The following is a 27,558-nucleotide window of genomic DNA, read 5'->3' as shown; positions in this document are numbered from 1 at the left end:
ATATGTTGGATCATCAGTGAACCCCTAAACCAAAGGAATATTAACCAGTGAGAGTTCTCCCAAAGGCCTCCATCTTAACACTAAGACCTGGCCATATATAAAGGCCAGCAAGCTTCAATACTGGACATCACACAACAAACAACTGCAAAAACAGGAACACAATCCTACCCATTAACAGTCAGGCTGCCCAAAGTCATACCAAGCTCACAGACATCCCATATCACACCACTGGGCATGACACTGCCCCTTAGAGAGACAAGATCCAGTTCCATTCACCAGAACACAGGAACCAGTCCCCTCACGAAGAAACTTTCACAAAGCATTGGTCCAACTGCACACACTGGGGGGAGACTCCACACGTAAGATGAACTGGGACCTTGCAGTCTGCAGAAAGGAGACTCCAAACATAGTAATTAAACAAAATGAAAAGACAAAGAAACATGCAGCACATGAAGAAGCATGGTAAAAATTCACCAGATGCTGAAAGCAACTAGAAAAAGAAGAATAAAAAGCCCAAATTTACTAGAAGGAAAGAAATCATAAAAATCAGAGCAGAAATAAATATAAAAGAGATGAAGGAAAAAATAGCAAAGATCAACGAAACTAAAAGCTTGTTCTTTGAGAAAATAAGATAGACAAACCATTAGCCAGACTCATTAAAAGAAAAAGGGAGAAAACGGAAAGCAATAAAATTAGAAATGAAAAAGAAATTACAACAGACAGTGCAGAAATACAAATGATCATAAGAGAGTACTATGAGTTATATGCCAATAAAATGGACAACCTTGAAGAAATAGCCAAATTCTTAGAAAAGCACAACCTTCCAAAACTGAACCAGGAAGAAATAGAAAATATGAACAGACAAATCACAAGCACTGAAATTGAAGCTGATCAAAATCTCCCAACAAAAAAAAGCCCGGGGCCAGATGGCTTCACAGTCTAATTTTATCAAAACCCAGAGAAGAGCTAACACCTATCCTGCTCAAATTGTTTCAAAGATTTGCAGAGGAAGGAAAACTCTCAAACCTATTCTACGAGGCCACCATCACCCTGATACCAAAACCAGACAAAGATATCACCAAAAAAAGAAAATTATAGGCTATATCACTGATGAACATGGATGCAAAAATCCTCAACAAAATTCTAATGAACAGAATCTACCAACACATTAAAAGAATCATATACCATGGTCAAGTGGGGTTCAGCCCAGAGATCCAAAGATTCTTCAATATAAGCAAATCAATCAACATGATAGACCATATTAAAAAATTTGAAGATAACACAATGGAATATTACTAGTCATAAAAAGGAATACATTTGAGTAAGTTCTAATGAAGTGGATGAACCTAGAACCTATTATACAGAGTGAAGTAAGTCAGAAAGCAAAAGGTAAATATATTCTAACGCATATATACAGAATCTATAAAAATGGTACTGAAGAATTTTATTTACAGGGCAGCAATGGATAAACAGACATAGAGAATAGACTTATGGACATGGGGAGAGGGGAGGAGAGGGTGAGATATATGGAAAGAGCAACATGGAAACTTACATTACCATATGTAAAATAGATAGCCAACAGGAATTTGCTGTATGGCTCAGGAAACTCAAACAGGGGCTTGTATCAACCTAGAGGTGTGGCAAGGAGAGGGAGATGGGAGGGAGGTTCAAAATGGAGGGGGTGTATGTATACCTATGGCTGACTCATGTTGAGGTTTGACAGAAAACAACAAAATTCTGTAAAGCAATTATCCTTCAATTAAAAAAAAATGTTTAAAAAAATTTTTTTTTAATTGAAAGATAAAAACCATATGATCAAGAGGACCTTCAAGATGACAGAAGCATAGGATGGGGAGAATATCTTCTCCCTCACAAATATATTGAAAAATAACCTGCATGTAGAGCCACTCCCACAGAACATCTTCTGAATGCTGACAGAGGACCCCAGACTTCCAGAAGGTCAAACCAATCTCCCTGGAATGAAGTAGGGCAAAAGATAGATACTAAAAGGGCTACAAAGGATTTCAGAATGGGGACCTGTGCCTTGGGAAAGGGAGTCCTGAAGGAGAGGAGGTTTCTGCACGCTGGGAAACCCCTCACAGGCGGGATCAGGGGGTGCTTTGGAACCTCAGAGGGGAGTGCAGTGCAGCAAGACAGGTGCTCCAAAGGCAAAATAGAGAAAATTCACCACAGAGATTTAGCCAAAGAGCACTTCCCAGTTGAGGAGTGGCTCAAGTGCTCTCCTGTTGGGGTCCTTTAATGGGCCGGAAACTTGTGGTACGGAGTCGACGATAAGAAAGTGAAAGAGAGAAAGAGAGAGAGAGAGAGACAAAAAAGACCCGGGGACCTAAGTTCTGATGGAGCAAATGTGCTTTAATGATTTTTCTATGAGTATATATAGGCTGCAGTACAAGAAACTTCTTTCGGGAATGATAGAGATCAGAAAACCAAATGTACAGCAACCGTTACCAAGGGAACAAGGGGTAATGTTAGTCACAAGGTCAGGAGACAATCCATATCTCAAGAAAGGGGAAGGAGATTAAGCTGTTTTGTCCTATGGAGAATGTTTACTAAAGGAGACTCACGCTTGCCTCACACAATGACCTCAGTCCCTGGGAGCAGCGTGCTGTTCCGCTTGAAGAGGGACAAAGGACTCATGAGAGACAGCATGTAGGAATCCTCCCATCAAACATTCCCTGACACTCTCCTCGGCCCACAGTGAGTGGCGGCTAGCTGCCAAAGCCCAGGCTTCAGGAGTCAGACCTCAGAGAGGGGGGCCAGTGCTGACTGCCACAGAGATACTCTGAGGCAAACCAGGAAAACTCTCAATCTGCCAGAGAAACAAAGGATCATTCCTGCAAGAAGGCTCTAATGCTACACTTCGATTACGCACACTCACAGAACAAGGGACCCCTCCCAAGCAGATGCTGAAAGGGGGTGAGCTGCTTGTGGTCTGCAGCCCCAGAGACAAAGAGATAGGCATGGTGCCAGAGGTGGAAGGCAGAAGAACACTATGAACCCAGCCCCAGAGATCACAACTACTGCCAAGCTGTGAGTGTCACCACCCACATCTTCCTGGGAACCTTAGGGGCTTGGCTCTGCAAAGGGTTCCACAACCTGGGACCAACTGCCCTGGGGAAGCACACGACCTTCTTCAGACTGGGGCGACCCCTGCACAGCCTCGCTGCAGTGACCACTCCCTACACACCTCAGCACAGCTGAGCAAATGAGCCTGAATAAACTGCTGCTTTCACCCCCTCATGTCTGGGCAGTGAACAGACACGGGAGAGAGACTTAAAAGCAAAGGCGGCCCCAAACCAGAGCAGAACGCCAGGGGCTGTGTGAGCAAAGGAAAGATGGGAAAACTGTCCTAGAAGTTACAGCTGCAGTGACTTAAATTCTAGGATTTAGCCTGAGACTGTATGTTAGGGACAACTGTAGATTTGAGAGAAAATCTAAACTGGAGCAAGACCTGAGTCTGAGCAGAGCCCACACTGCCCACAGTAGGTCTAGAGACCTTCTCAGATATATTGGAGGACTTTCTGAGTAGGCAAGTCAACTGGAACAGGAAAATGGAGAAATTACTTGGACATTCTTCTCACTTCTACTCTCTACATATTTACCTGTTTCCCCCCTTTATATTTTTTTTCTCATACTGCCCTAATGTGGCTCTTTATTACTTCTTTAATTTGTATTTTTTTTTTTTTTAGTGGAGTGCAGTTTATTACACCGGCGGGCCCAAGGCAGAGTCTCCTCTTAGCCAAGGACCCCGACCAGCATTTGTGAAAATCTTTTATACCCCATGTGTACGTGTCCAAACCCACTACCCCAATTCCCTTGAGACTTACATAAACAAAGGAAGGGTAAATACAACTACAATAACCCCATCATTCACGTGTTATGTGTTCAAACAGTCAATAATCAATAAGCCTGCAGTTACATTCCAAATAGTTAATAACCGATAAGCCTGTGCTTACATTCCGATATATACTGTCCGGAGGCAGGGGTGATTAGTGTGTTTTCTCTTAGGCAATGAGTAACCTGGATGTGATCTTCAAGATTCTCCTGCCCAGAGGGGGGTCTTATCCTTCCATTGTCATTCCCACAGGCGCTAAGCACAGAGTTCAGAGTCCACTGGAGAGGTGGCCGTGCACGATCAGCACAGACAGGCCTGAGATGGAGTCCAGGCCCTATGAATTCCTTCTTCATTCCCCCCTCTTGATGCTCTTAGTTTCCATAACGAGCATCATTTATTGAGATATATTGTACCTTAGCCCTCCTGCCACCCACATGAGAGAATGCTATCAACTTCTGGGTTACAAAATTCACAAGGCATTGTAGGAAGCAGGGCCCACAAAGCAGTATGATCAAGATTACTATAACAACAGTTCATTAGACATGGCTTTCACTTGATTTTGCATATCCTCCAAGGCAGCAGATACATCTTCAGACAGGTCAGGGATGTACACACCATTCGCCAAAGTCCCTCCTTGGGCTGCTGTGAGTATGTCTAATGCCATCCTATTTTGAATTACTGCCTTCTTCATCTGAATCTGTTCTTCGTTCAAAGCTTGAATGGCTTTAGTACTGTCTAAGAGGGCCTGTTTATTGCAATTAGTTAAAGCCTCTACTTTAACCATGATATCCGTTGTCCCTACAGAGGGTATAAACAAGGCAGCAAGATAGTCATACCATTGGAACACAGATCGTGTCCATCTTGCATGCAGATAAGGCAGATTTACTGGAGGCTGGTGTAGGCTAGGCTTAATTCTGCCATGGGCGAAAGCAAATCCTAATGTGCAACGCCGCACCCAGACAACTGGTAACCATGGCCATAAGTTAAGCCCACAGAGCCACTGGGTCCCATTGGGGGCTACCCAGCGGATTCCAGGATTATATTTCCAGTCGGAACCGGGCCACTGAGCAGACTGATTGGGGTGATAGGTAACTTCCAAGATTTGTTTACTTAGTTCAGGGGACAAATAACAATTCTTTTGGGTCTAGGGGATGGTCTCCAAATCCAACTTTCTGTTCTTTTTTTTCCTAGCAAATAGTAGCAGGGGCAATCAACTGTCCTTTCTCAGGAGTCATCCAGAAATATTCATCTCAGACCTGGTAGTATTGCTCAAGGCACCGGGAGGCCTGTCCCCCTTTTGTAAGGGAGCCCTTTTCCTCTTTAATTCTCATATATGAGGTATAAGCCTTTGTTATCTCCGTAAGGCTGGTGTTCATGTTAAATGTAACCCTATGTCCCTGGCCCATTGATGGCTTCTTCTAACACCAGAGGGCAAAGAAAGGTTATGGTTGGTGAGAGAGAGGAAGGTTCCTTTCTGTTGTCAAAGTCTCCATAACGGAGTGACGATACCCACCAGGGGAGTCTGTCTATTACTGACAGGGGCATAGCTCCACATACCCAAGTTCAGAATTGCATTGGTGAGGCCGAGCAGCAGGAGTCGTTTACCCAGCTCTATCCTGTAGAGGGCTCGTCTGGGACCTAGTTTTCTTCTTTCTCCTCAGAATGATCTTGGTTTCCCGTGGGTCGGTGGGGTCCTTCTGGGTGGTCTACTCGGCGTCCTCCGGGTCAGCGTGGTATGCCTTCTTTGCTCTGGTGTGATGGATCAAGGGACAATACCTGCAACTTTAACTGAAGTAGGGGTAGTTAGAATAACATAAGGGCCCTTTCACCAAAGGGCTAGCAAATCATGTTTCCAATCTTTGACCCATACTTGGTCACCAAGTGTAAACTCATGAATCTGTTCCCCAAGGGGGAACGGCACCCTTTCTTGTACAAACTTAGTTACCCGATTTATTACCTTACCCAGTTCTATCTGCTGTGAAATCCTATCCCCCCTTATCTGAGGCAAATTTGTTGACACCTGTTTTCTTATGGGAGGAGGCCTCCCATACAAAATTTCGTGTGGAGAATAGCCTTGGGACTGTGGGGTCATCCTGAGTCTGAGCAGAGCCATTGGGAGCAAGTCCACTCAGGAGCAGTCAGTCTCTCTGATCCACTTGGAGAGTCTCTTTAAGTGTCCGGTTGGTTCATTCCACCATCTCAGAACTCTGGGCCTATATGCAGTGTGCAGTTTAAAGTTTTGCTTACTTGTTATACTAAATCAGCTACAAAAGCCAGGCCATTGCCTGATCTAATGCTGGTAGGAAATCTAAATCTAGGAACCATTTTCCTAATCAGGCACTGGGATACTTCTGATTCTCTTTCAGTCGAGGTAGGAAAAGCTTTTACCCATCTCAAGAATGCACATACCATGACCAGCAGGTAACGGTAGTGTCAGTGAGGTTTCATTTCAGTGAAGTCCACTCCCAGGTGTTCAAGAGGCAGTGTGCCTTTCAGTTGAATACCCGGAGGTTTTTGTCTGAATACCCAAGAGGCAGCATTAACCTGTGAGCAGGCAGCATAGCCTAGGTGGGTCGCTTGGTGTGTTTGGCTTACCAGAGTGTGTGCCAGCTCCTCCGGTACCAATAATTTGCCACTTGGCAATTCCCACCCTCTCTTTTCAGTTTTGATGGCCCCTTCCACTTTGGAATACCCGAGAGCTGTTGTCCTTGTTTTATCAGGCGAGTGCCATCAGTATATAGGACCCAATTAGGGTCTGGAACCTTGAGTCCTTCTTTAAAACAAACCCCAGATACCTTACCTCCTCTTTGTAGATTGTGCCTTCTTTTTCAACACCCGGTAACCTGCTTCCATCAACAGCTGGAGCAGTGCATTTGTCCCTTTCCAGCATTTTTCCTTGGTCTCAGGCAGCCAGCAGCAGGTCATCCCCCTATTGTAGGAGCTGACATCCATACTCTTCCGGATGGAATGAGTCCAGATCAGAAGCCAAGGCTTCCCCAAAGATGGCTGGGAAGTTTTTAAACCCTTGTGGGGGAGTTCAGATGAGCTGTTGTTTGGTGCTCTCCACTGGATCTTCCCATTCAAAGGCAAAGATGGGCTGTGACGCTGGGGCGAGGTGTATGCAGAAGAAGGCATCCTTGAGATCTAGGCAAGTGTAAACTTTAGTCCTCGGTGGGAGGAGGCTAAGTAAGGTATAGGGGTTTGGAACAGTGGGATGTAAAGTCACAGTAGCCTGGTTGACTAGCCTGAGATCTTGTACAGGCCTATAGTCCTGTCCTCCTTCCCTTTTGACTGGCAGGATCGGCGTATTCCAAGCCGACTGGCACTCTACTAGAATGCCTGCTTGTTTCAATCTATTGATGTGGGGCAATATGCCGGTTCAGGCTCCATCCATAGCGGGTACCGGCGCCCTCTAACCGGGATGGTGCCTGGTTTGAGTTCTATTATCACTGGGGCGTGATGTTTAGCCAGCCTGGGGGGAGGGGGGGTTGTCTTCCACCCAGACCTCAGGGAATAATTGAGTTAGCTCTCTCATGCTCTTCTGGCCCACCCGGTTCTGCCTTCAGAGGCTCATGCAACCTCCACTCATCTTGCGTTGGTATTGAGAGAGAGGGCAAATAAGTCATAGAGTCTGTCCAGAAGGTGGGCCTCTCCTCAGGGGAGAAAGTCACTTGTGCTCCTAGTTTGGAGAGCAAGTCTCTTCCCAACAGGGGTACTGGGCACTCAGGAATGTAGAGGGATTTATGAATCACTTGGTGCCCCCCCCATCTGACATTTTCTGGGCTGGCAAAACGATTTAATCATCTCTTCTCCCGATACCCCAGTTACAGCGGTAGTCTTTGTGGACAGAGGTGCCACAGGTTTTGTTACTACCGACAGTTCTGCTCCTGTATCCACATGAAGTCAATGTTTTGGTCCCCCACTTTTACGGTTACCATGGGCTCTCAGGGACCTGATATCTCTGAGCCCTGGCAGCCCTAGTTAATTTCCAGGTCAGCAAGCCCCACAACTGCGGGAGCTTCCTCTTCCTTGCCTTAGGGCAATCATTTTTCCAGTGGCCAAAAGCTCGGCGCCGGGCACACTGGTTTGGCTGTAACGGGCCCAGGGCCTCCCTTGGGACCAGCTGAAGGACTGTCCTGTCCCTGGGGCAGATGAGGTTTTCCGGAGGGCCCGAGATAGACTTTTCCAGAGCAGCAGCTAGCACTGTAAGTCTCTTGTCTGTTCTCTTTTATTCCCTCCAGCTCTCTGGCAGAGTGCAGTCTCTGCTTAATTCCAACGTCTCCCTCCCCCTCTTGTCAGTACTCACTGGGAGAGGCGGGTATAGCTTGGGCGGTTCTGTTGGAGCCGGATTCTGAAAGTGTTGGCCAGAGGCTTCTGTCACCGGGATCGGAGCCTGACCAAACGGCGGCTCTACGAACTCCGGGAAAGCTGGCGGAGGAGCAGTGGCTGTTGCAGAAACTTCACCTGGCCCTGGATCGGGCATTAAGGCGGCCTCCGGTCCTGGTGAAGCACTGGGAGGCAGGCGTGTCATTATCCAGCATGGGGGAGGGGTCAGGTCATCCCCATCCAAATCCTGTAGAATTTCCTTTTTTATCATCAGTCAATTTTTGTGCCATTAATATTTTTCCCTTTTCCTTCTGGATATAGAACCTTGTCCAAGTAGGAGGGTCTCAAGCTAACCCTAGCCATGAGTCAATAGATGGATATTGATCCAGGTGTCCTGGCTCTCCTGTGACTACTATATAGATTGCTTCCACTATTTTTAAGTTCACGGTGTTCTCTGGTGGCCATCCTGCTCCCATAGGGGGCCATTCGACCTCACAGAGTATGTGGAGGCAGTTAGGCTTCATCTTCACCCCATAGTCTCCTCCTAATCCCTTCTTTAAATTTTTAATCATGCACTCCAATACAGTTGCCTTAGATTCACTTTCCCCCATCTTGCTTACCTTCTCGGACCTTCTTTTACTTTTCCTTTTCGTTCTGTCTACGAAGTTCTCAGTACCCTATGTACTTCTGATATTTCCACTCAGTGACACTTAAATTGCCATTCTGCCTCCTTCCTAATTGGGGTGAGAAGAGCCTTACCTGCCAGACCCCAGAGGGAGAAGGGGGAATCGGCATGTCTTCACCTGCCAGTCAGCACAGCTGAACCAGAACATCACATGGTCCAAGACTATTTCTCCCTTAAAGTCCATTCTGCCTTGGTGGGCTTGATCAGGTGCAGATGAAAACACAGATGGGTTAAATATCCCATGTCCCAGGACATCTCCGGAAAAGCCAATTCATACTCACTTCTGTATCCCCCTCCTTCTAGCCTAACAATTTCGAGGGAGTCAAGAATTTCACAGCAGACAGGACACCTCCTGGGGGAGGGCAGAATACGAGCATACAAGGACTAGTTTCCTATCCTAAAAATCTCCTGGCGATCGCTTGGTAATAATTTTCCCTGAGACGGCGTGGACACACCTCCTAAAGGTCCTTCACAAATTTCCTTCCTAAACCCTAGCACGCTCATTGACCTGTGCACCAAGCAATCGCCGCCTGCCTATTCCAGGCTCCTGTGGGTCCCCGCTCCTTCTAGTCCCTCCCAAGGGGGTGATCAGGCCCCCTCTTCCACCCTGCCGGGTGGGTTCCTCCTCACCTGAGCGCTCAGTTCCCCTGCTGCCGTCCGCTACCTGCTGATGTGAAAGGTCCGGGCGTTGAGAAGCAGAATCCTTCCAGAGGGGTGAGGCGCCTTCCCCCCTCTAGGAGATTCAAGCTACAAAGCCTCGGGTGGCCTCAAATGAGACCTGTCTCCTCAAAGTGAGGAGTTTCCCGGCCAATGCACCAAATGTTATAGCCACGCTTTCCGGGAAACAAACTCACTCAGAAGGACAATGCAGATAGTGGAGTGCAGTTTATTACATCGGCGGGCCCAAGGCAAAGTCTCCTCTTAGCCAAGGACCTAATTTGTATTTTTTTATAACCTAATTTTTCCTCTTTTAAAAAACCTTATTTTAAAGTAAATTCCATGTTTTTGTTTTTTGGTTTAGATGTCTTATTTTTCACTTTGTATTTTTGAGAGTTTAATTTTTTCTGTGCTTTTGATTTTTGTTTTATTTTATCTTTTGATTTCGTGTCTTTGAGAATCTATTTAAATAATTGTAGTATCTATATTCATTTAGGGGTTTGATTACTGTTTTGATTGTTCTCTTCTCTTTTGACTCTTTTTTTCTTTTTCTCCTTTTACACTCTTTCCTCCTCTGTATAAGTGTGTGAATCTTTTGGGATAATCATGGCTGTTGAGAGTAACTTCACCATTAGTCTAGGGATTTTGTCTTCTGTGCTGTGTGGCCTGTGAAATCTTGATGCTACGGTAAGAAGTCAGGCCTTAACCCCTGAGGGAGGAGACTCAACTCCAGGACTTTGGACCACTAGAGAGCTCCTGATCCCACAGATCATTAATAGGCCAGAAATCTCCCTAAGGCCTCAAGTGTAAATGGGCTAAATAGTCAAACCAAATGACATAGATTGACTGAATGGATAAAAAAAAAAAAATCCCTATATATACTGTCTGTAAGAAACCCATCTCAGACCTAGGGATGCATACAGATTGAATGTGAGGAGCTGGATAACGTAATTCCATGCAAAAGTAAATCAAAAGAAAGTGGGAGTAGCAATACTCATATCAGATAAAATAGACTTCAAACTAAACTCCGTTACAAGAAACAAAGGACAATGCTTAATGATCAATGGATCAAACCAAGAAGAAGATGTAAAAATTATAAATCTGTTTGCATCCAACATAGGAGCTCCTCAACACAAGCCAAATGCTAATATTTATTAATGAGGAAATCTACAATAACAGAATAATAGTGGGGAAATTTAACACCCTGCTCACAACAATGAACAGATCATCCAGCAGAAAATTAACAAGAAAATGGTATATTGAACCGGTTGGACCTACTTGATATCTATAGAGCATTTCATCCAAAAACAATAGATTTCACTTTTTTTTAAAGTTCACATAGGCTATTCTTCAGCATAGATCAAATCAGTTCAGTTCAGTTCAGTCACTCGGTCATGTCTGAATCTTTGCGACCCCATGGACTGCAGCACACCAGGCCTCCCTGTCCATCACCAACTCCCGGAGGCTGCTCAAACTCATGTCCATCAAGTAAGTGATGCCATCCAACCATCTTTTGTGTGTGTGTGTATGTGTAATAAAGTTTTATTAAAGTATAAAGGAGATAGAGAAAGCTTCTGACATAGGCATCAGAAGGGGGCAAAAGAGTACCCCCTTTGCTAGTGTTAGTAATGGAGTTATATACTCTCCAATGAATCCAAAGAATGTCTGGAGGTTGTAAAGACCTCACCAGACCTACTCCCATAATTTACTTTTTAAGATAACAGAGTTGGCCGGAAGGTTTAACCCAAAGATTGTCCTCAGGCAGGATACATCCTTGTAAAGACCAGACCTACTCCCATAATTTATGTTTTAAGATAACAGAATTAGCCAGAGGGTTTAATCCAAAGACTGTCCTCAGGCAGGATACATTATTGTTATATAATCCTAAGGAATGTAGAGGAAAAAAAGTAAAAAAGTTTGTTCCTTCTTCCTCCTTGAATATCCCAGACCTCTCTCTCCTTGGAGACCCCTAGACTTCTTATCAACCTGCCTAGGAAATGACTCTCATTCCCCCCTTTTCTTTTAGGAGAATTATGTTGCCTAGGGAAAAGGGACATCGTTCTCATTCCATAACTGCTTCCGAGCTGACAAGGGGCGTTGTCCCTAAATTGGTGAGGCAACATATTCTCCTAATCCTCATAGTGAGGATGTCTGATCCAGGGGCTCCAAGTAATAGTTAGAGGAGGCTGTGGCACTCATAGGAGCTCGGACAACTATTTGTAAATTAAAAGCTTTTAGATGGTTAGAAAACCCCATTATACAGTTACAGATGTAAGGCAAAATAGTCATTAAACCAAGTTAAAATCAAAATGAAGTCACATTATGTCCATAGTTAAGGTACAAAGTATTACACCAGTCCATTCTAGGGTGGTTAGATGTCATTAGAGGAAGAAGAGGCATCACATGTGATTGTTGTCGAAGGTATTCGCAGACTTGGAGAAAGTCTTTTCCTTGAAGTGGAGATGTCCACCACGGGAAGCCTTCCACCGATGAAGTGGGGAGTGCTCCGCAGACCCAGCAGTTAGACCGATTGTGGAATGCAGCATAGGAGTGAGCCCAGGACAGGAAGGCATTGTCTTGAGGATCAAACGGCAGACTCAGGATTTCTGGAGTCAGCAGAAGTAGGCTCACATAGATTATCAGGCCCATCTTGTCCTGAAGGATCCTGGATGAGCCCCCAAGATGAAATGTTGTTGCTGAACGATGAGACGCGGGATTCTTGGCCTCCAGAGGAGATGAATTCAATCCGGGGCCAGAGACGAGGCTGGATGGCTCAGAGCTTTTGTGTAATAAAGTTTTATTAAAGTATAAAGGAGATAGACAAAGCTTCTGACATAGGCATCAGAAGGGGGCAAAAGAGTACCCCCCCATCCAACCATCTTATCCACTCTCATCCCCTTCTCCTGCCTTCAATCTTTCTCAGCATGAGGGTCTTTTCCAATGAGTCCATTCTTCAAATCAGGTGGCCAAGTACTGGAGCTTCAGCTTCAACATCAGTCCTTTCAATGAGTATTAAGGACTGATTTCCTTTAGAATGGACTGGTTCCATCTCCTTGCAGTCCAAGGGACTCTCAAGAGTCTCCTCCAACACCACAGTTCAAAAGCATCAATTCTTCAGTGCTCAGCTCTCTTTATGGTCCAGCTCTCACATCCATACATGACTACTGGAAAAACCATAGCTTTGACTAGATGGACATTTGTTGGCAAAGTAATGTCTCTGCTTTTTAATATGTTGTCTAGGTTGGTCATAACTTTTCTTCCAAGGAGCAAGCATCTTTTAATTTCATGGCTGCAGACAAAATCTGCAGTGATTTTGGAGTCCCTAAAAATAAAGTCTGACACTGTTTCCATTGTTTCCCCATCTATTTGCCGTGAAGTGATGGGATCAGGTGCCATGATCTTAGTCTTTTGAATGCTGAGTTTTAAGCCAGCTTTTTCACTCTCTTCTTTCACTTTCAATAAGAGGCTCTGCAGTTCCTCTTTGCTTTCTGCCATAAGAGTGGTGTCATCTGCATATCTGAGGTTATTGATATTTCTCCTGGCAATCTTGATTCCAGTTTGTGCTTCATCCAGCACACATTTTGCATGATGTACTCTGTGTAGAAGTTAAATAAACAGGGTGAAAACATACAGCCTGGACATAATCCTTTCCCAATTTGGAATTATATGGAACAACCAATTTGCAAAAACCAGTCTGTTGTTCCATGTCCGGTTCTGTTACTTCTTAATCTGTATACAGATTTCTCTGGAAGCAGGTAAGGTGGTCTGGTATTCCCATCTCTTTAAGAATTTTCCACAGTTTATTGTGATCCACACAGTCAAAGGCTTTGGCATAGTCAATAAAGCAGAAGTAGATGTTTTTCTGGAACTCTCTTGCTTTTTCTACGCCCCAAAGGATGTTGGCAATTTGATTTCTAGTTCCTCTGCCTTTTCTAAATCCAAAATATCTGGAAGTTCTCAGTTCATGCACTGTTGAAGTATTGCTTGGAGAATTTTGACCAATACTTGGCTAGCATGTGAGATAAGTGCAATTCTGTTGATAGTTTGAACATTCTTTGGTATTGCCCTTATTTGAGATTGGAATGAAAACTGACATTTTCCAGTCCTGTGACCACTGCTGAGTTTTCCAAATTTGCTGACATATTGAGTGCAGCATTTTAATAGCATCATCTTTAGGACTTGAAATAGCTCAGCTGAAATTCCATTACCTCCACTAGCTTTGTTCACAGTGGTGCTTCCTAAGGACCACTTGACTTCAAATTCCAGGATCTCTGGCTCTAGGTGAGTGATCACACCATCATGGTTATTTGGGTCATTAGGATCTTTTTTGTTCTTTTGTTCTTCTGTGTATTCTTGCCACCTCTTCTTAATATCTTCTGCTTCTGTTAGGTCCATACCATTTCTGTCCTTTATTGTGCCCATCTTTGGATGAAATGTTCCCTTACTATCTCTAATTTTCTTGAAGATAGATCTAGTCTTTCCCATTCTATTGTTTTCCTCTATTTCTTTGCATTGATCACTGAGGAAGGCTTTCTTATCTCTCCTTGCTATTCTTTGGAACTCTGCATTCAGATAGGTATATCTTTCCTTTTCTCCTTTGCCTCCTCAGACAACCATTTTGCCTTTTTGCATTTCTTTTTCTTGGGGATGGCCTTGATCCCTGCCTCTTGTACAATGTCACAAACCTCCATCCATAGTTCTTCAGGTACTCTGTCTATCAGATCTAATCCCTTGAATCTATTTCTCACTTCCACTGTATAATCATAAGGGATTTGATTTGGGTCATACCTGAATGGTCTAGTGGTTTTCCCTACTTTCTTCAATTTAAGTCTGAATTTGGCAATAAGGAATTCATGATCTGAGCCACAGTCAGCTCCCGGTCTTGTTTTTGCTGACTGTACAGAGCTTCTCCGTCTTCAGCTGCAAAGAATATAATCAATCTGATTTCGGTATTGACCATCTGGTGATGTCCATGTGTAGAGTCGTCTCTTGTGTTGTTGGAAGAGGGCGTTTGCTATAACCAGTGTGTTCTCTTGGCAAAACTCTGTTAGCCTTTGCCCTGCTTCATTTTGTACTCCAGGGCCAAATTTGCCTGTTACTCCAGGTATTTTGATTTCCTACTTTTGCATTCTAGTCCCCTATGATGAAAAGAGCATCATTTTTTTTTTTTTTGTATTAGTTCTAGAAGGTCTTATAGGTCATCATAGAGCTGTCCAACTTCAGCTTCTTTGGCATTAGTGGTTGGGGCATAGACTTGGATTACTGTGATATTGAATGGTTTGCCTTGGAAGCGAACAGAGATCATTCTGTCATGTTTAAGATTGCACCATGTACTGCATTTTGACTCTTGTTGAATATGAGGGCTATTCCATTTCTTCTAAGGGATTCTTGCCCACAGTACTAGATATAATGGTCTTCTGAATTAATTTTGCCCATTCCAGTCCATTTTAGTTCACTGATTCCTAAAATGTCAATGTTCACTCTTGCCATCTCCTATTTACCACTTCCAGTTTACCTTGATTCAGGGACCTAACATTTCAGGTTCCTTTGCAATATTGATCATTACAGCATAGGACTTTACTTTCATCCACCACTAGGCACATTCACAACTGGGTCTTGTTTTTACCATGATCTTAGTTTTTTAATAATTAGTTTCAGGCTGGCTCTTTCACTCTCCTCCTTCACCCTCATCAAGAGGCTCTTTAGTCCCTCTTCAGTTTCTGCCATTAGAGTGGTGTCATCCACATATCTGAAGTTGTTGACGTTTCTCCCACCTATCTTGATTTCAGCTTGTAACTCATCCAGCCCAGCATTTCTCATGATGTGCTCAGCATATAGACTGAACAACAGACAGCCCTGTTGTACTCCTTTCTCAATCTTGAACCAGTCAGTTGTTCCAGACAGAGTTCTAACTGTTGCTTCTTGACCGGCATACAGATTTCTCAAGAGACGTGTAAGATGGTCTGGTATTCCCATCTCTTTAAGAGCTTTCCATAGTTTCTTATGGTCCACATAGTCAAAGGCTTTGATGTGTCAATGAAACAGAGGTAATTTTCTGGAATTCCCTAGCTTTCTCTATAATCCATTGAATATTGGCAATTTGATCTCTGGTCCCTCTTCCTTCTCTAAATCCAGCTTGGACATCTGGAAGTTCTTGGTTTGCATAATGCTGAAGCCTAGCTTGCAAGATTTTAAGCATGACCATACTAGCATGGGAGATGAGTGCAATTGTCAGATGGTTAGCACATTCTTTAGTACTATCCTTCTTGGCAACTGGACTGAGGATTGACCTTTTCCAGTCCTGTGGCCATTGCTGGGTCTTCCAGATTTGCTGACATATTGAATGCAATACCTTGATAGCACCATTCTCTAGGGTTTTGAACAGTTCTACTGGAATTTCATCACATCCACTAGCTTTATTAGCAGCAGTGCTTCCTAAGGCCCACATGACTTCACACTCCAGAATGTCTGGCTCTTTGTGGCTTAACACACCATGTGGTTCACTTGAATCTTTTTTATATAGTTCTTCTGTGTATTCCTTCCATTTATTCTTGATCTCTTCTGTGACTACTACGTCTCCACCATTTATGTCCTTTATTGTGCCCATCTTTGGGCAAAATGTTCCCTTGATAGCTCCAATTTTCCTGAAGAGATCTCTGGTCTTTCCTCTTCTGTTGCTTTCTTCTAGTTTTATACACTGTTCATTGAAGAAGGCCTTCTTGTCTCTCCGTGCTGGTCTTTAGAAATCTGTGTTTAGTTGGATACATCTTTCTCTTTCTCCCTTGCTTTTCTCTTCTCTTCCATCTTTAGCTATCTGTAAGTCCTCCTCAGATAACTACTTTGCCTTCTTGCTTTTCTTTTTCTTTGGGATGGTTTTGTTTGCTGCCTCCATAATATTGAAGGTACAATATTATGGACCTCCATTCATAGTTCTTTAGGCACGCTGTTAATTAGATCTAATCCCTTGAACCTCTACCACATAGTCATAGGGGATTTGATTTAAGTCATACCTGGCTGGTCTAGTGGTCTTCCCCACTCTTTAGTTTAAGCCTGAATTTTGCTATGAGAAGCTGATGATCTGAGTCACAGTCAGCTCCAGGTCTTGTTTTTCCCAACTGTGTACGGCTTCTCCATCTTTGACTACAAAGAATATAAACAATTTGATTTCGGTATTGGCCATTTGGTGATGTTCCATGTGTCTGGTGGTAGAAGTAAAGTATGATTCTGTAAAGAACAATATTGCATAGGAACCTGGAATGTCAGTTCCATGAATCAAGGTAAACTGTGTCAACTACAAATTGGCACTTACCAAGAGCATTGCCAACAAGTGAACAACAAAGGCAATTGCCATCTTCCTCTAAGGAGATTAAACACCATGCTGCTATAGCTATTGACCTTCAACAACCCAGGAGAAAGTTCAGCATGGAGTGAGTCACTCTGTGCTCCAGGGAATTTGGTGGGACAGGTCTTATAGATGGATGTTTTTAGGAATAGATTTTATGATCTCGATCCTTGCATTTCCTCATATCTCAGTTCAGTTCAGTCACTCGGTCGTGTCTGACCCTTTGCAAACCTATGAATTGCAGCATGCCAGGCCTCCCTGTCCATCACCAACTCCCGGAGCTTACTCAAACTCATGACCATTGAGTCAGTGATGCCATCCAGCCATCTCATCCTCTGTCGTCAACTTCTCGTCCTGCCCCCAATCCCTCCCAGCATCAGAGTCTTTTCCAATGAGTCAACTCCTCACATGAGGTGACCAAAGTATTGGAGTTTCAGCTTCAGCATCAGTCCTTCCAATGGACACTCAGGACTGATCTCCTTTAGGATGGACTTGTTGGATCTCCTTGCAGTCCAAGGGACTCTCAAGAGTCTTCTTCTGCCGGAGCCTGCCAGCAAACGAACCGGTCACGGACGCAATCGCCGAAATACCTAAGAAAATAAAGACTCGGAAAGATGGGGTTGAGAGAGACGGAGTCAGCTCTTGACTGAAACTGACAACTGACAACTTTATTGAGGGGTAACATACATATATATGCTAACAGGACTCACTGAATTTAGATCAAGGACATGTATACATGCAGAATCGCAGGCATTAGTCTTCGCTCAGGAATTTTATCTTAACTCTTTAAGACTAGCAGAGCAAGGGACTAGCGTCTTAGTATGATTACAATCAGTTACAGGTTACCTAGACATAAACCATAAACAGGAGCCTGACAATCAGGAAAATGGGTAAAAGGTCGCTACAGCAGTTTCCTTGAGGGAGGTAAGGAAGGCCAACCTGCACTTTAATAAATCAGGGGTGGCGGGACAGAGAGGGACCTCTTGATCTCTCTCAGGGCCAAGAAGGAGCCTGAGCAGTCAGGCCGGCTCCCTGCATCTCCCCCTTTTCTTTTGACTAATGGCCTTTATATCTCCCTCAAGGGAAATGGCTGCATTTGCAAACGGGAAAACATCAACAATCTTTTATTTATCATTTCAGATAGGCACTGACAAATGCAAGGGCCAAAACACAGCAATAATAATATGCATATAATAATAAAAATTATAGATTTCCACCAACCACCATGAAACCAGGTGGATATCTGACTCCAAATGCTGGAGTCAGAAAAATCCATAGCGGCTACTTGTTGTTTCATATCTTCTAAAGCATCAGAAACATTTGAGGAATAATCAGGAATATATACACAGCACTCCATTTTTATTAAGGCACATGTCCCCCCTTGAGAGGCTGTTAGAATATCCAGAGCCATACGATTTTGTAGAACGGCTTTTCTCATCTGTTTTTGTTCTTCATTAAGAGCCTCTAAAGCTCTTCTAGTATCTGTCAAAGCTTGTTTTGTAAAATTGTTCAAAGCCTCTACTCTGAGCAGAATATCAGTGGCTCCTAAAGAGGGCACAAAAATTGAGGCTAAATAATCATACCAATGAAAAACAGAGCGTGACCATCGGGCTTTAACATAAGGTAAATTAACAGGATGACTAATTTTTTGCTTATGAATTTTTCCAGGGGCAAACACAAACCCTAGGGTACATCTCCCCACCCATCCTACAGGGAGCCAGGGCCAAAGATTGTATCCACAAATCCATCGAGTGTTATTTGGGGCTACCCATCTTATACCAGGGCCATTTTCCCAATCTGTCCCTGGCCATTTAACAGACTTGTTGGCAATAAACGTTACATCCATTACAGTCTTACATTTTTGGGTAGGCAATAGTCCCATATGTTTCATGTGATATCTTGGAAATTCCCGGCCTCCAAATGTTGGTACATGAGTCTTTTGCTCCCAGCAAATGTCGGCAGGGGTCAGTAGCTGTCCTTTTTCAGGGGTCATCCAGAAATATTCATCCCAAATTTGGTAGTAGTCACCCTCAAATCGATTAAAATCATTAGGAGAAGAAACGGATCTATTTTCGTAATATGAGTATGCATTAACAATTTCCTGATAACTTTGTGTTACATCAAAATAAAAAGAAGAAGCGTCTAAAGGATCAGAGCATCGAGTATCTATATCAAAATTAACTGTAATTAAGCTTCGATGTTTCTTCTGATATTTTTTTAAAAAATCACATAAAGCCGAAGTTTCATTTTTTGGAAAAGGAAGCACCCACCAAGGCAATCCTTCGGTAACCGATAATGGCATGCTTGTGCAGACCCAACAGGCTGTTTCATTGTAGAAGTCAGCATAAGAATGAGCCCAGGAAACAAAAGCATTGGCTTCAGCCTGAGGGAAGGCTTGATTGATTATCGCACAAGCCAAAGTGAGCACAATGTAAGCTAGGGCTTGTCGAGGTTGAGCCGTCTCTGCAGCCATCCTCCTTGCTTGAAGAATAAACTCATGCATCTGCTGATTTGTCGGGAGAAGATTCCTCTGCTGAAGAGTCAGACGACTCATCTGCTGGTTTAGGGATCTCCTCCGTCTGGCGTACCAGCCTTTCCGGGAGCCAGCGCGGTGCTTCGGCATCCTGTGGAAAAACACGTACATGACCCCTCCCCCAAATTAACATGGGATCTGGGCCATGCCAGTTATTATCTAGCTGGTCCTTCCACAAGACCATCTGCCTTCTGCTGGAAATCTGAGGGTCCCAAAATCTCTGCGTGGCTGAATGTCCTTCTTTATCTAAAATTAAAAAATTTAAAATGTATAAAGCATGATTAAGGTAATTTCTGGGTAGAAGGGGGTAGAGCTCCCCCCTCTGTATTTTTTGAAGCTGTAATTTCAAAGTTTGATTGGCACATTCCACAATGGCTTGACCTTGTGGATTATAAGGAATGCCTGTTTTTAGGGTGATAGAAAAAGAGGAACAAAAATTTTTGAAGGCAGAGGAAACATAGCCGGGGCCATTATCAGTTTTTATAATCTTTGGCGTGCCTAAAATGGAAAAAGCATAAAGACAATGCGAGATAGAATGTTTTGCGGCTTCACCAGTCTGTAAGGATGCCACAATATATCCTGAAAAGGTGTCAATAGATACATGAACGTACTTTAAACAACCAAAAGAGGGGACATGAGTGACATCCATTTGCCAAAGATGATTCGGTAGAAGCCCGAGAGGATTAACGCCAAGATGTGGAACTGAGAGAAACTTATTGTCACCCTGATTATTTAATGTCTGTACAGAGTACATCATGCAAAATGCTGGGCTGGATGAAGCACAAGCTGGAATCAAGACTGCCAGGAGAAATACCTCTAACCTCAAATATGCAGATGACACCACCCTTGAGGCAGAAAGTGAAGAGGAACTAAACAGCTTCTTGATAAGGGTGAAACAGAGGAGTGAAAAACCTGGCTTAAAACTCAACATTCAAAAAACTAAGATCATGGCATCTGGTCCCATCACTTCATTGCAAATAGATGGGAAAATAATGGAAACAGTGAGAGACTTTATTTTCTTGGGCTCTGAAATCACTGCAGATGTTGACCGCAGCCATAAAATTAAAAGATGCTTGCTCCTTGGAAGAAAAGTTATGACCAACCTAGACAGCATATTAAAAAGCAGAGACATTACTTTGCCAAAAAAGGTCCATCTAGTAAAAGCTATGGTTTTCCAGTAGTTGTGTATGGATGTGACAGTTGGACCATAAAGAGAGCTGAGTGCTGAAGAATTGATGCTTTTGAACTGTGGTGTTGGAGGAGACTCTTGAGAGTCCCTTGGACTGCAAGGAGATCCAACCAGTCCATCCTAAAGGAGATCAGTCCTGAGTGTCCATTGGAAGGACTGATGCTGAAGCTGAAGCTCCAGTACTTTGGCCACCTGATTTGAAGAACAGACTCATTGGAAAATACCCTGATGCTGGGAAAGATTGAAGGCAGGAAGAGAACGTGATGACAGAGGAGGAGATGGTTGTATGTCATCACCGACTGGATGGATGTGAATTTGAGCAAGCTCTGGGAGTTAGTGATGGACGGGGAAGCCTGGTGTGCTGCAGTTCATGGGGTCGCAAAGAGTAGGACATGACTGAGTGACTGAACTGAGGGTGGGCTTGCTCCATGAGAAATCATTCCCAATGAACCAGTTCAGGATAGAGTCCAACAGTACCCCCCTCTGCAAATGGGTACCCCAACCAAACTGGCTTGTCCTGTAAAGGAAAAGCCCAGATTTAGGTGGAAAATGTTCTTGTTATGCACCCCGGAGTGACTTACCCTCCAGAATCAACAAACGAACTGGCTGAACAAGCTATCGAATTGGATAGACTTATCTTACAAACTGAGTCTGACTCTAGAAGTTTATCCGTTCCTTGTCTCAACTTCCAAGCCCTGGGGGCAGCTGGCGCTGATTCAGAGAATCTTGAAGGAAAGAACCTCAGACAACAAATTGTCCCAGCAGCTTCTAGGGTCTTGCCCAAATATTCCCTATTCAGAGCCAGCTAGCCACGAGTAGCAAGGCTTCTGGTAGGCTAAGCCAAATTTTTACCGATTGCTGCACAACAGGCCAATGAATTCATTGAGAGCTGAGGTGTTGAGGCAAGGAAGAGACTTTAATCGGGGAGCCAGCTGACTGAGAAGAAAGCAGGCTAGCACCCCAAAATAATCATCTTGTCAGGGCCTGGTTGCCAGGTCCTTTTATGGATGGCAGGGAGGTGAGGAAATAAAGAAAAAAAAGTCTATTCAATCCTTGCAAATGTCCCCTAGAATAGCAAGCCTCAGGCAGGGGAATGTGTTAGTTTCACTTCCTACAGCCCTTCACAGGTGGGAGGCTCAGGTGGCAGGCCATTTTGTTTGCTTACTGTAACAAAAAGGGCTAAAGTCACAGAAGCAGAGCCAGTGTAAATTTAAAATGAACCCTTCCAGGTTACACTTCCAATAGCAAAGACACACAACCAGAAAAATCTCCAACAAGGGGTTAAAGCTGGAACAAGATGTGGTACATATATACAGTAGACTATTTCTCACTCATTAAAAACAGTTACTGAAATTAAGGAATAGAGACACTGTTGGCCACAGATGGACCCTGAAGGATCATAGGCACAGGGAAGTCAGGCAGGCAGAGGAAGACTATGGTATAGGATATACCTTCCCAGCAGAAGAAAAATAGACATACAAGGCAAAAAACTTACAATCCGAAAAGAGACTCAGAGAATTCAAAGACAATAAAGGGTTCCAGGAAAAAAAGAATATGTGAAGGGCCTTAAATGAATTAGGAAGTCCTTATCCTCATAGACAAGAAATGTGACTCTGTAATCCACAAGGAATATTCTTTTCTCTCCTTCCAGCCTACCTTCCTTGCATAGATATGCAGAAATCTGTAACTCTAAGAGATAATCCACAATAATTATCTCCTAAGTTTGTTCTATGCATACACAGAAAAGTATAACTGAGATAGATAATTCAGAAGGACCTGATGTTCAGGATTCTTCTCATTCTTATATGGCAAAAAAAAAAAAAATAGAGCTATCCCATCCCATAAATAAGTATGCCGGAGTCAGGAGGCTGTACGCTGACAAAAACCACAAATTGCAGCTAGAGTGCGCTACACTGCAGCATGGACAAGATGGTAAGAAAAGGAGAGGAGAGGAAAGCAGTGCCTACGCTCTTATCTCCCCGACTTGGGATTCTATCACGTCCCCTGGAGCCTGGACAGGCTTCTGTCCCACTGGTGAGCAGGGGGTGGTTGACACAGCCTGGCAGGGCACCCATGGTCAACCCTTTTAAAGGTCTACTGTCGCCTATGTTCTGGCTGGGACCAGAGTCCCGTGTGGTATCAAGGCCTCAAGGGGTTTGAAGGCAAGGTTCAGCGAGCCTCGACCTCTCCTGGTGCTGGGGATCCCAGCTTAAGCCTCGTTCCTGAGAGTGCAGCCTCCTAGCACTAGCACCTAAGCACCTCAGCAGCGTACTGTGGTCCCGGAAGGCTGTTTGTGTGATGTTTTAGGGAGAAAGATAACTGAGATTCAAGCCCTTTCGGGTTAGCTCAGGCACATTCCTCCTTATTTCACTGCCCAAGAAGAAAACTTTCCCTAAGGTTTTGGTTACCGCAGGAACCAAAGGTAGGCTGAATAATGCTGCTGCCTTGTGGACATTTTCTGTAACTACAACATTCTCTCCGGTGTTCACTGGCAACTCAAATCATGAGGGCTGGATTTCTGTTAATAACAGAAATCAACATTACCCGCCTCAGGAACTATCCTGGGGCAGGTAATGGAGAAATAAATTCCAAACACAGCCAACTTTCAGCCCAATTGTCAAAGGCAAATTCTCCTGACAACCTTTTAGGGAGAAAAAAGAAAAAAAAAAAAAAACAAAATCAAACTTCCACAACAGGACAAGATACTAAGGCTCCCTAATTGCTGGAGGAGTGCCATTCAAAACGACAATGGGAAATCAAATCCCACCAGTCACAGGGGTCATCATTGCCAACTACAACTGATAAATGCAAGAGAGAGCCTGGAGGAAAAAGAATCCCCCTCAACTGTCTCTGGGACAGTTTCTGAATGTCTGAAAACATACTCTCAGAGAGATTAAAACTAGGATCTGACATTCCCACACCTTGGGCTATATCCTGAGGAAACCATTGATCGAAAGGCACAGACACCCCAACAAAGCTTCAGCACTGCTTCTGATAGCTGAGACACACTACCAGCAAAATCTCCAACAAGGGATTAAAGCTGAAACAAGGTGTGGTACATATATACAGTAGGCTATTTCTCACTCATAAAAACCATCACTGAAATTAGGTAATTATGACAGTAGTAGCCACAGGGATGGTCCTTGAAGGATCATACTAAGGGAAGTCTGTCAGGCAGAGGAAGACCTGGTATATGAGGTAACTCCCAGGCAAAATAAATGTAGACATTCAAGGCGCCAAGCTTACAACCCAAAAAGAGACTGAGAATTCAAAGTCAAACAAAGGACTCCAGAGAAACTAAGTGACGGCCCAGGAATGAATTAGAATGTCCGTGTCTATGTACACAAGAAATCTGTACTGTAATAGATAATGTACAGTGATTATCCCCTTCCTTCCTTTCTAACTTCCTTCCATATATAGACAGCAATCTGTATCTCTAAAGACAGAAATCTGTATCTCTAAGAGATAATCCACAAAAATTATTTCCTAACTTCCTTCTTTATGTACACAGAAAAGTGTATCTGAGATATATAATTCACAAGGACCTGATACTTGGCACTCTTCTCGACCTTCTACAGTAAAAAGTTCAAAAATGCAGTAGATACACCATGGATATCTTATACCTGAATCAAGCGGCTATACACTGTGGACAAGCACAACGCTGCAAATCGACTATCCTCCAACACAGCACCAGCACAATGTTAAAGAACAAGAAACAAAAACAACGCCTGCTTTATTCCCTCTGACCTCCTTGACTTGGGCTGTGATCCATCCTGGAGCCTCTGCAGGCTTGGCTCTCCAGGCTAGACTGCTGTGTTTTTGTGACAGCCTGGCAGGGTGTTCATTGAGCCCTTTTTAAGCCTATACAGTCTGCTGTGCTCTGGTTGGGACCAGAGACCTGAGTGGGATCAAGTCCTCGAAGACCTTGGGGGCAATAGTCACCTAACCTCCACCTCTCCTGGTGCTGGAGCTCCCAGCTCGAGCCTCCTTCCTGAGAGTGCAGACTCCTAGGCCCTGAGCAAGGTGCTGTGGCTCCCATTGGGATTAGTGTGGAAGCGTGTGTGTGTGTGTGTCTGTGTGTGTGTGTGTGTGTGTGTGTGTGTGTGCGCGCGCGCGCGCGCGCGAGTGTGATGCTTTATGGTGGAAAAAGCAGAGAGACACAAGCTCTTAAATTTTCCTTCAGGCACATTCCACTCTGTTTCACAATGCTGGAAGCTGACTTTCCCTAAGGCTCTCTTTGCCCCAGAGTGAGCATCAAATAAGTGCTGCCAACTTGTGGACATTTTCTGTAACTACAACTTGACCAAAGGCATTTACCAGCACCTCCAATTCACAAGGGGGCAGGGGTGCTGCCATTGACAGCTTGCCTCCAGCAAGGTCCTGGGGTAAATATTAGAGAAATAAATTGCAAACACACCCAACTTGCAAGTTTCCAATCAAAATGTAAATTTTCCACACATTCCTAAAAATAAAAAATTTTTTAAATGAAAGAAAAAATACCCTAAGCACCACAAAACAAGATGCTCAGCATCCCTAATTATTGCAGGAGGAATGCTAATCAAAAAGACAACAAGAAATCAAATCCCACCAGTCAAATGGCCAGTCAGAATGGCCATTCTCACAAGTCTAAAACAATATATGTGGGAGAGAGCAGGGAGGAAAGGAAACCCCCAATGGTCAGCAGAAGGAACACTAGCAACAGCCACTAGAACTGACAGCTTCTGCACGGCAGAAAAAAAAATTTCAAGAGAGCTAACCCTAGGACCTGACATTCCCACACCTGGGCCTATATCCTGAGAAAACCATTATTCAAAAAGTCACATGCACCCCAACATTCACTTGAGCACTACTTATAAGAGTTAAGACACAGACCCAGCAAAATGTCCACTGATAGATTAAAGCTTTAAAAAGACCTGGTACTTACAGACAACGGACTATTATTCAGCAATGAAAAAATGGCCCTGAAATTATGAAATCATTCCACTTGTAGCCATAGAAATGGATGCTGGAGGATCACATACTAAGCAAAATCAGCCAGACAGGGGAAGACAAGAGCATATGATGTCCCTTCTAGGCAAAATTTAAAAAGAGATACAAAGGAACTAAACTCTAAGAATTCAAATACAAGAATTTAAAAAAATTAAAAAGGAAAGGCCAAGGAATTAATTAGGAGGTTGGGAATAACACATACACAGAAATTTGTGTCTATACTAGATACTCCATAAGGACCTGATGATTAGCACAGGGAACTATGCTGACCTTCTGCAAAAACCTCTATGGCAAAAGAATACAAATAGAACAGATATGCTGTATGTATATGTCATAAATGAATCGGGCAGCTGTACACGAGAAACAGAAAACTGCAAAATTAATATACTTCAACATAGCATAGGCATGAAATTAAAGAAAATAAAAGCATTGCCTTGTTTATTCCCTCCAACCTTCCTGACTTGGGTGCTATTCCACCCCTGGAGCCTGAACAGGCTTGAGTCTGATCACTGAATTGGGATGGAGTCGAGACAGCCAAGCAACGAACCCTTAATTGAGACCCTTCTTAAACCTCTTTTGTCTGGTTTCCCTGACTGAGACCAGAGTTTCTAGTGCTCCCAAAGGGTGGGGACCCAACCCTCTGTCTTCCAGGACCTTGGAAATGTCACCTAGTTCCCAGGACCTCTGGTGCTGGTCCTCAAGCTTCCTTCCTGAGAGTGCAGCCTTCTAGGCCCCTCAGCAGGGTGCTGTGGCCCCGGCTGGAATGCGTCTGGAGAGGAGGGGTGAAGCTTTAGGGGCAGGAAGTGAGACACAACCCCTTAGGTTGTTGCTCAGGCACGTTCCACTCCAATCACAGCCCAGGAAGCCAAGTTGCCCTAAGGCTCCGGTTGCCCAAGGAACCAGAGGGGGCCTGGGGGAAGTGCTGCCACCTTGTGGACACTTTCTGTAACTACAACTGCATCTCTGGCGCTTACTGGCACCTCTATTTCTCAAGCATTGGGGTCTGTTAATGACAGCTGTCCTCAGGACATGTCCTGGGGCAGGAATTGCAGAAATAATTTCCAAACCCAACCAGCTTTCAGGAAGCCAACTGCCACAGGTAACTTTTCCTCACACCGCTTATGGAAAAAAAAACAAAGACCGAAACCTCCACCACAAGACAAGATGCTCAGCATCCCTAATTACTGCAGGAATGCCAATTAAAGTGAAAACAAGAAATCAAGTTCCATCAGTCCCATCAGAGCATCCTCAGGAGGCCACAAACACTAAAGGCAGGAGAGCCTGAGGAAAGGGAACACCCCTATACAATAGGTGGGAAGGCACATTGACAACATCCAGTATAAAGACAGTCTCTGAATGCCTGAAAATACACTATCCAGAGAGGCTAAGCCTAGGATCTGAGATTCCCACGTCTGGGCCTAGATTTCGCGAAGTCCATCATTCAAAAAGCCACATGCACTCCAAGTAGCACTGCCGCACTACTCACAACAGCGGACACAGACAGCAAAATCTTCACCAGCAGGTTAAACTTAAACAAGATGTGCTACAAACATACAATGGACTATTAGCCATAAAAACCAAAACCGGAAGTAAGGAAATTATGCCACTGGTAATCACAGGGATAGATCTAGAAGGACTATACCCTAAAGGAACTCAGCCAGACAAAGGAAATAAAACAAGATGTCCCTTCTAGGCAAAGTTTTTTTTTTTTTTAAGTGAAACAAAAGAAAGAATTTACAACCCAAAGACAAACTCTGAGAATTCAAATTAAAACCAAGAGTTTAAAAAAAAAAAAATGAAGGGCCTGGGATGAATTAGGAGGTCGGGACTAACAGACACAGAAATCTGTATCTGTAATAATAATCCACAAGGATTATCAGCTTCCTTCCTTCCTTTCTCCCTTCCATATACACACAGAAATCTCTCTTTCACCTATACACAGAAACGTGCATTTCTAAGAGATACTCCGCATAGACTATTT

The 27,558-nt window shown here is 43.8% G+C and overlaps 1 protein-coding gene and 1 pseudogene across 1 annotated transcript; both read right to left on the bottom strand.

The window, feature by feature from the left end:
- Nucleotides 1-4,293: 4,293 nt before the first annotated feature.
- On the bottom strand, nucleotides 4,294-12,086 carry LOC122703515 (annotated as a pseudogene).
- Nucleotides 12,087-17,520: 5,434 nt separating this feature from the next.
- On the bottom strand, nucleotides 17,521-24,276 carry LOC122702803 (endogenous retrovirus group PABLB member 1 Env polyprotein-like). The gene is made up of 2 exons (XM_043916636.1): nucleotides 24,212-24,276; nucleotides 17,521-19,490 (listed from the first exon to the last, which is right to left on the bottom strand). The coding sequence occupies exon 2, from the start codon at nucleotides 19,487-19,489 to the stop codon at nucleotides 17,933-17,935; it is 1,557 nt and encodes a 518-aa protein (XP_043772571.1). The 5' UTR covers nucleotide 19,490; nucleotides 24,212-24,276; the 3' UTR covers nucleotides 17,521-17,932.
- Nucleotides 24,277-27,558: the final 3,282 nt, after the last annotated feature.

The sequence above is a fragment of the Cervus elaphus genome, chromosome 11 (genome assembly GCF_910594005.1).
Source record: "Cervus elaphus chromosome 11, mCerEla1.1, whole genome shotgun sequence".
In the NCBI taxonomy this organism is placed as follows: domain Eukaryota; kingdom Metazoa; phylum Chordata; class Mammalia; order Artiodactyla; family Cervidae; genus Cervus; species Cervus elaphus.
The sequence above is the reverse complement of the archived record's forward strand: the minus strand, read 5'-3'. Positions and strand labels throughout refer to the sequence as shown.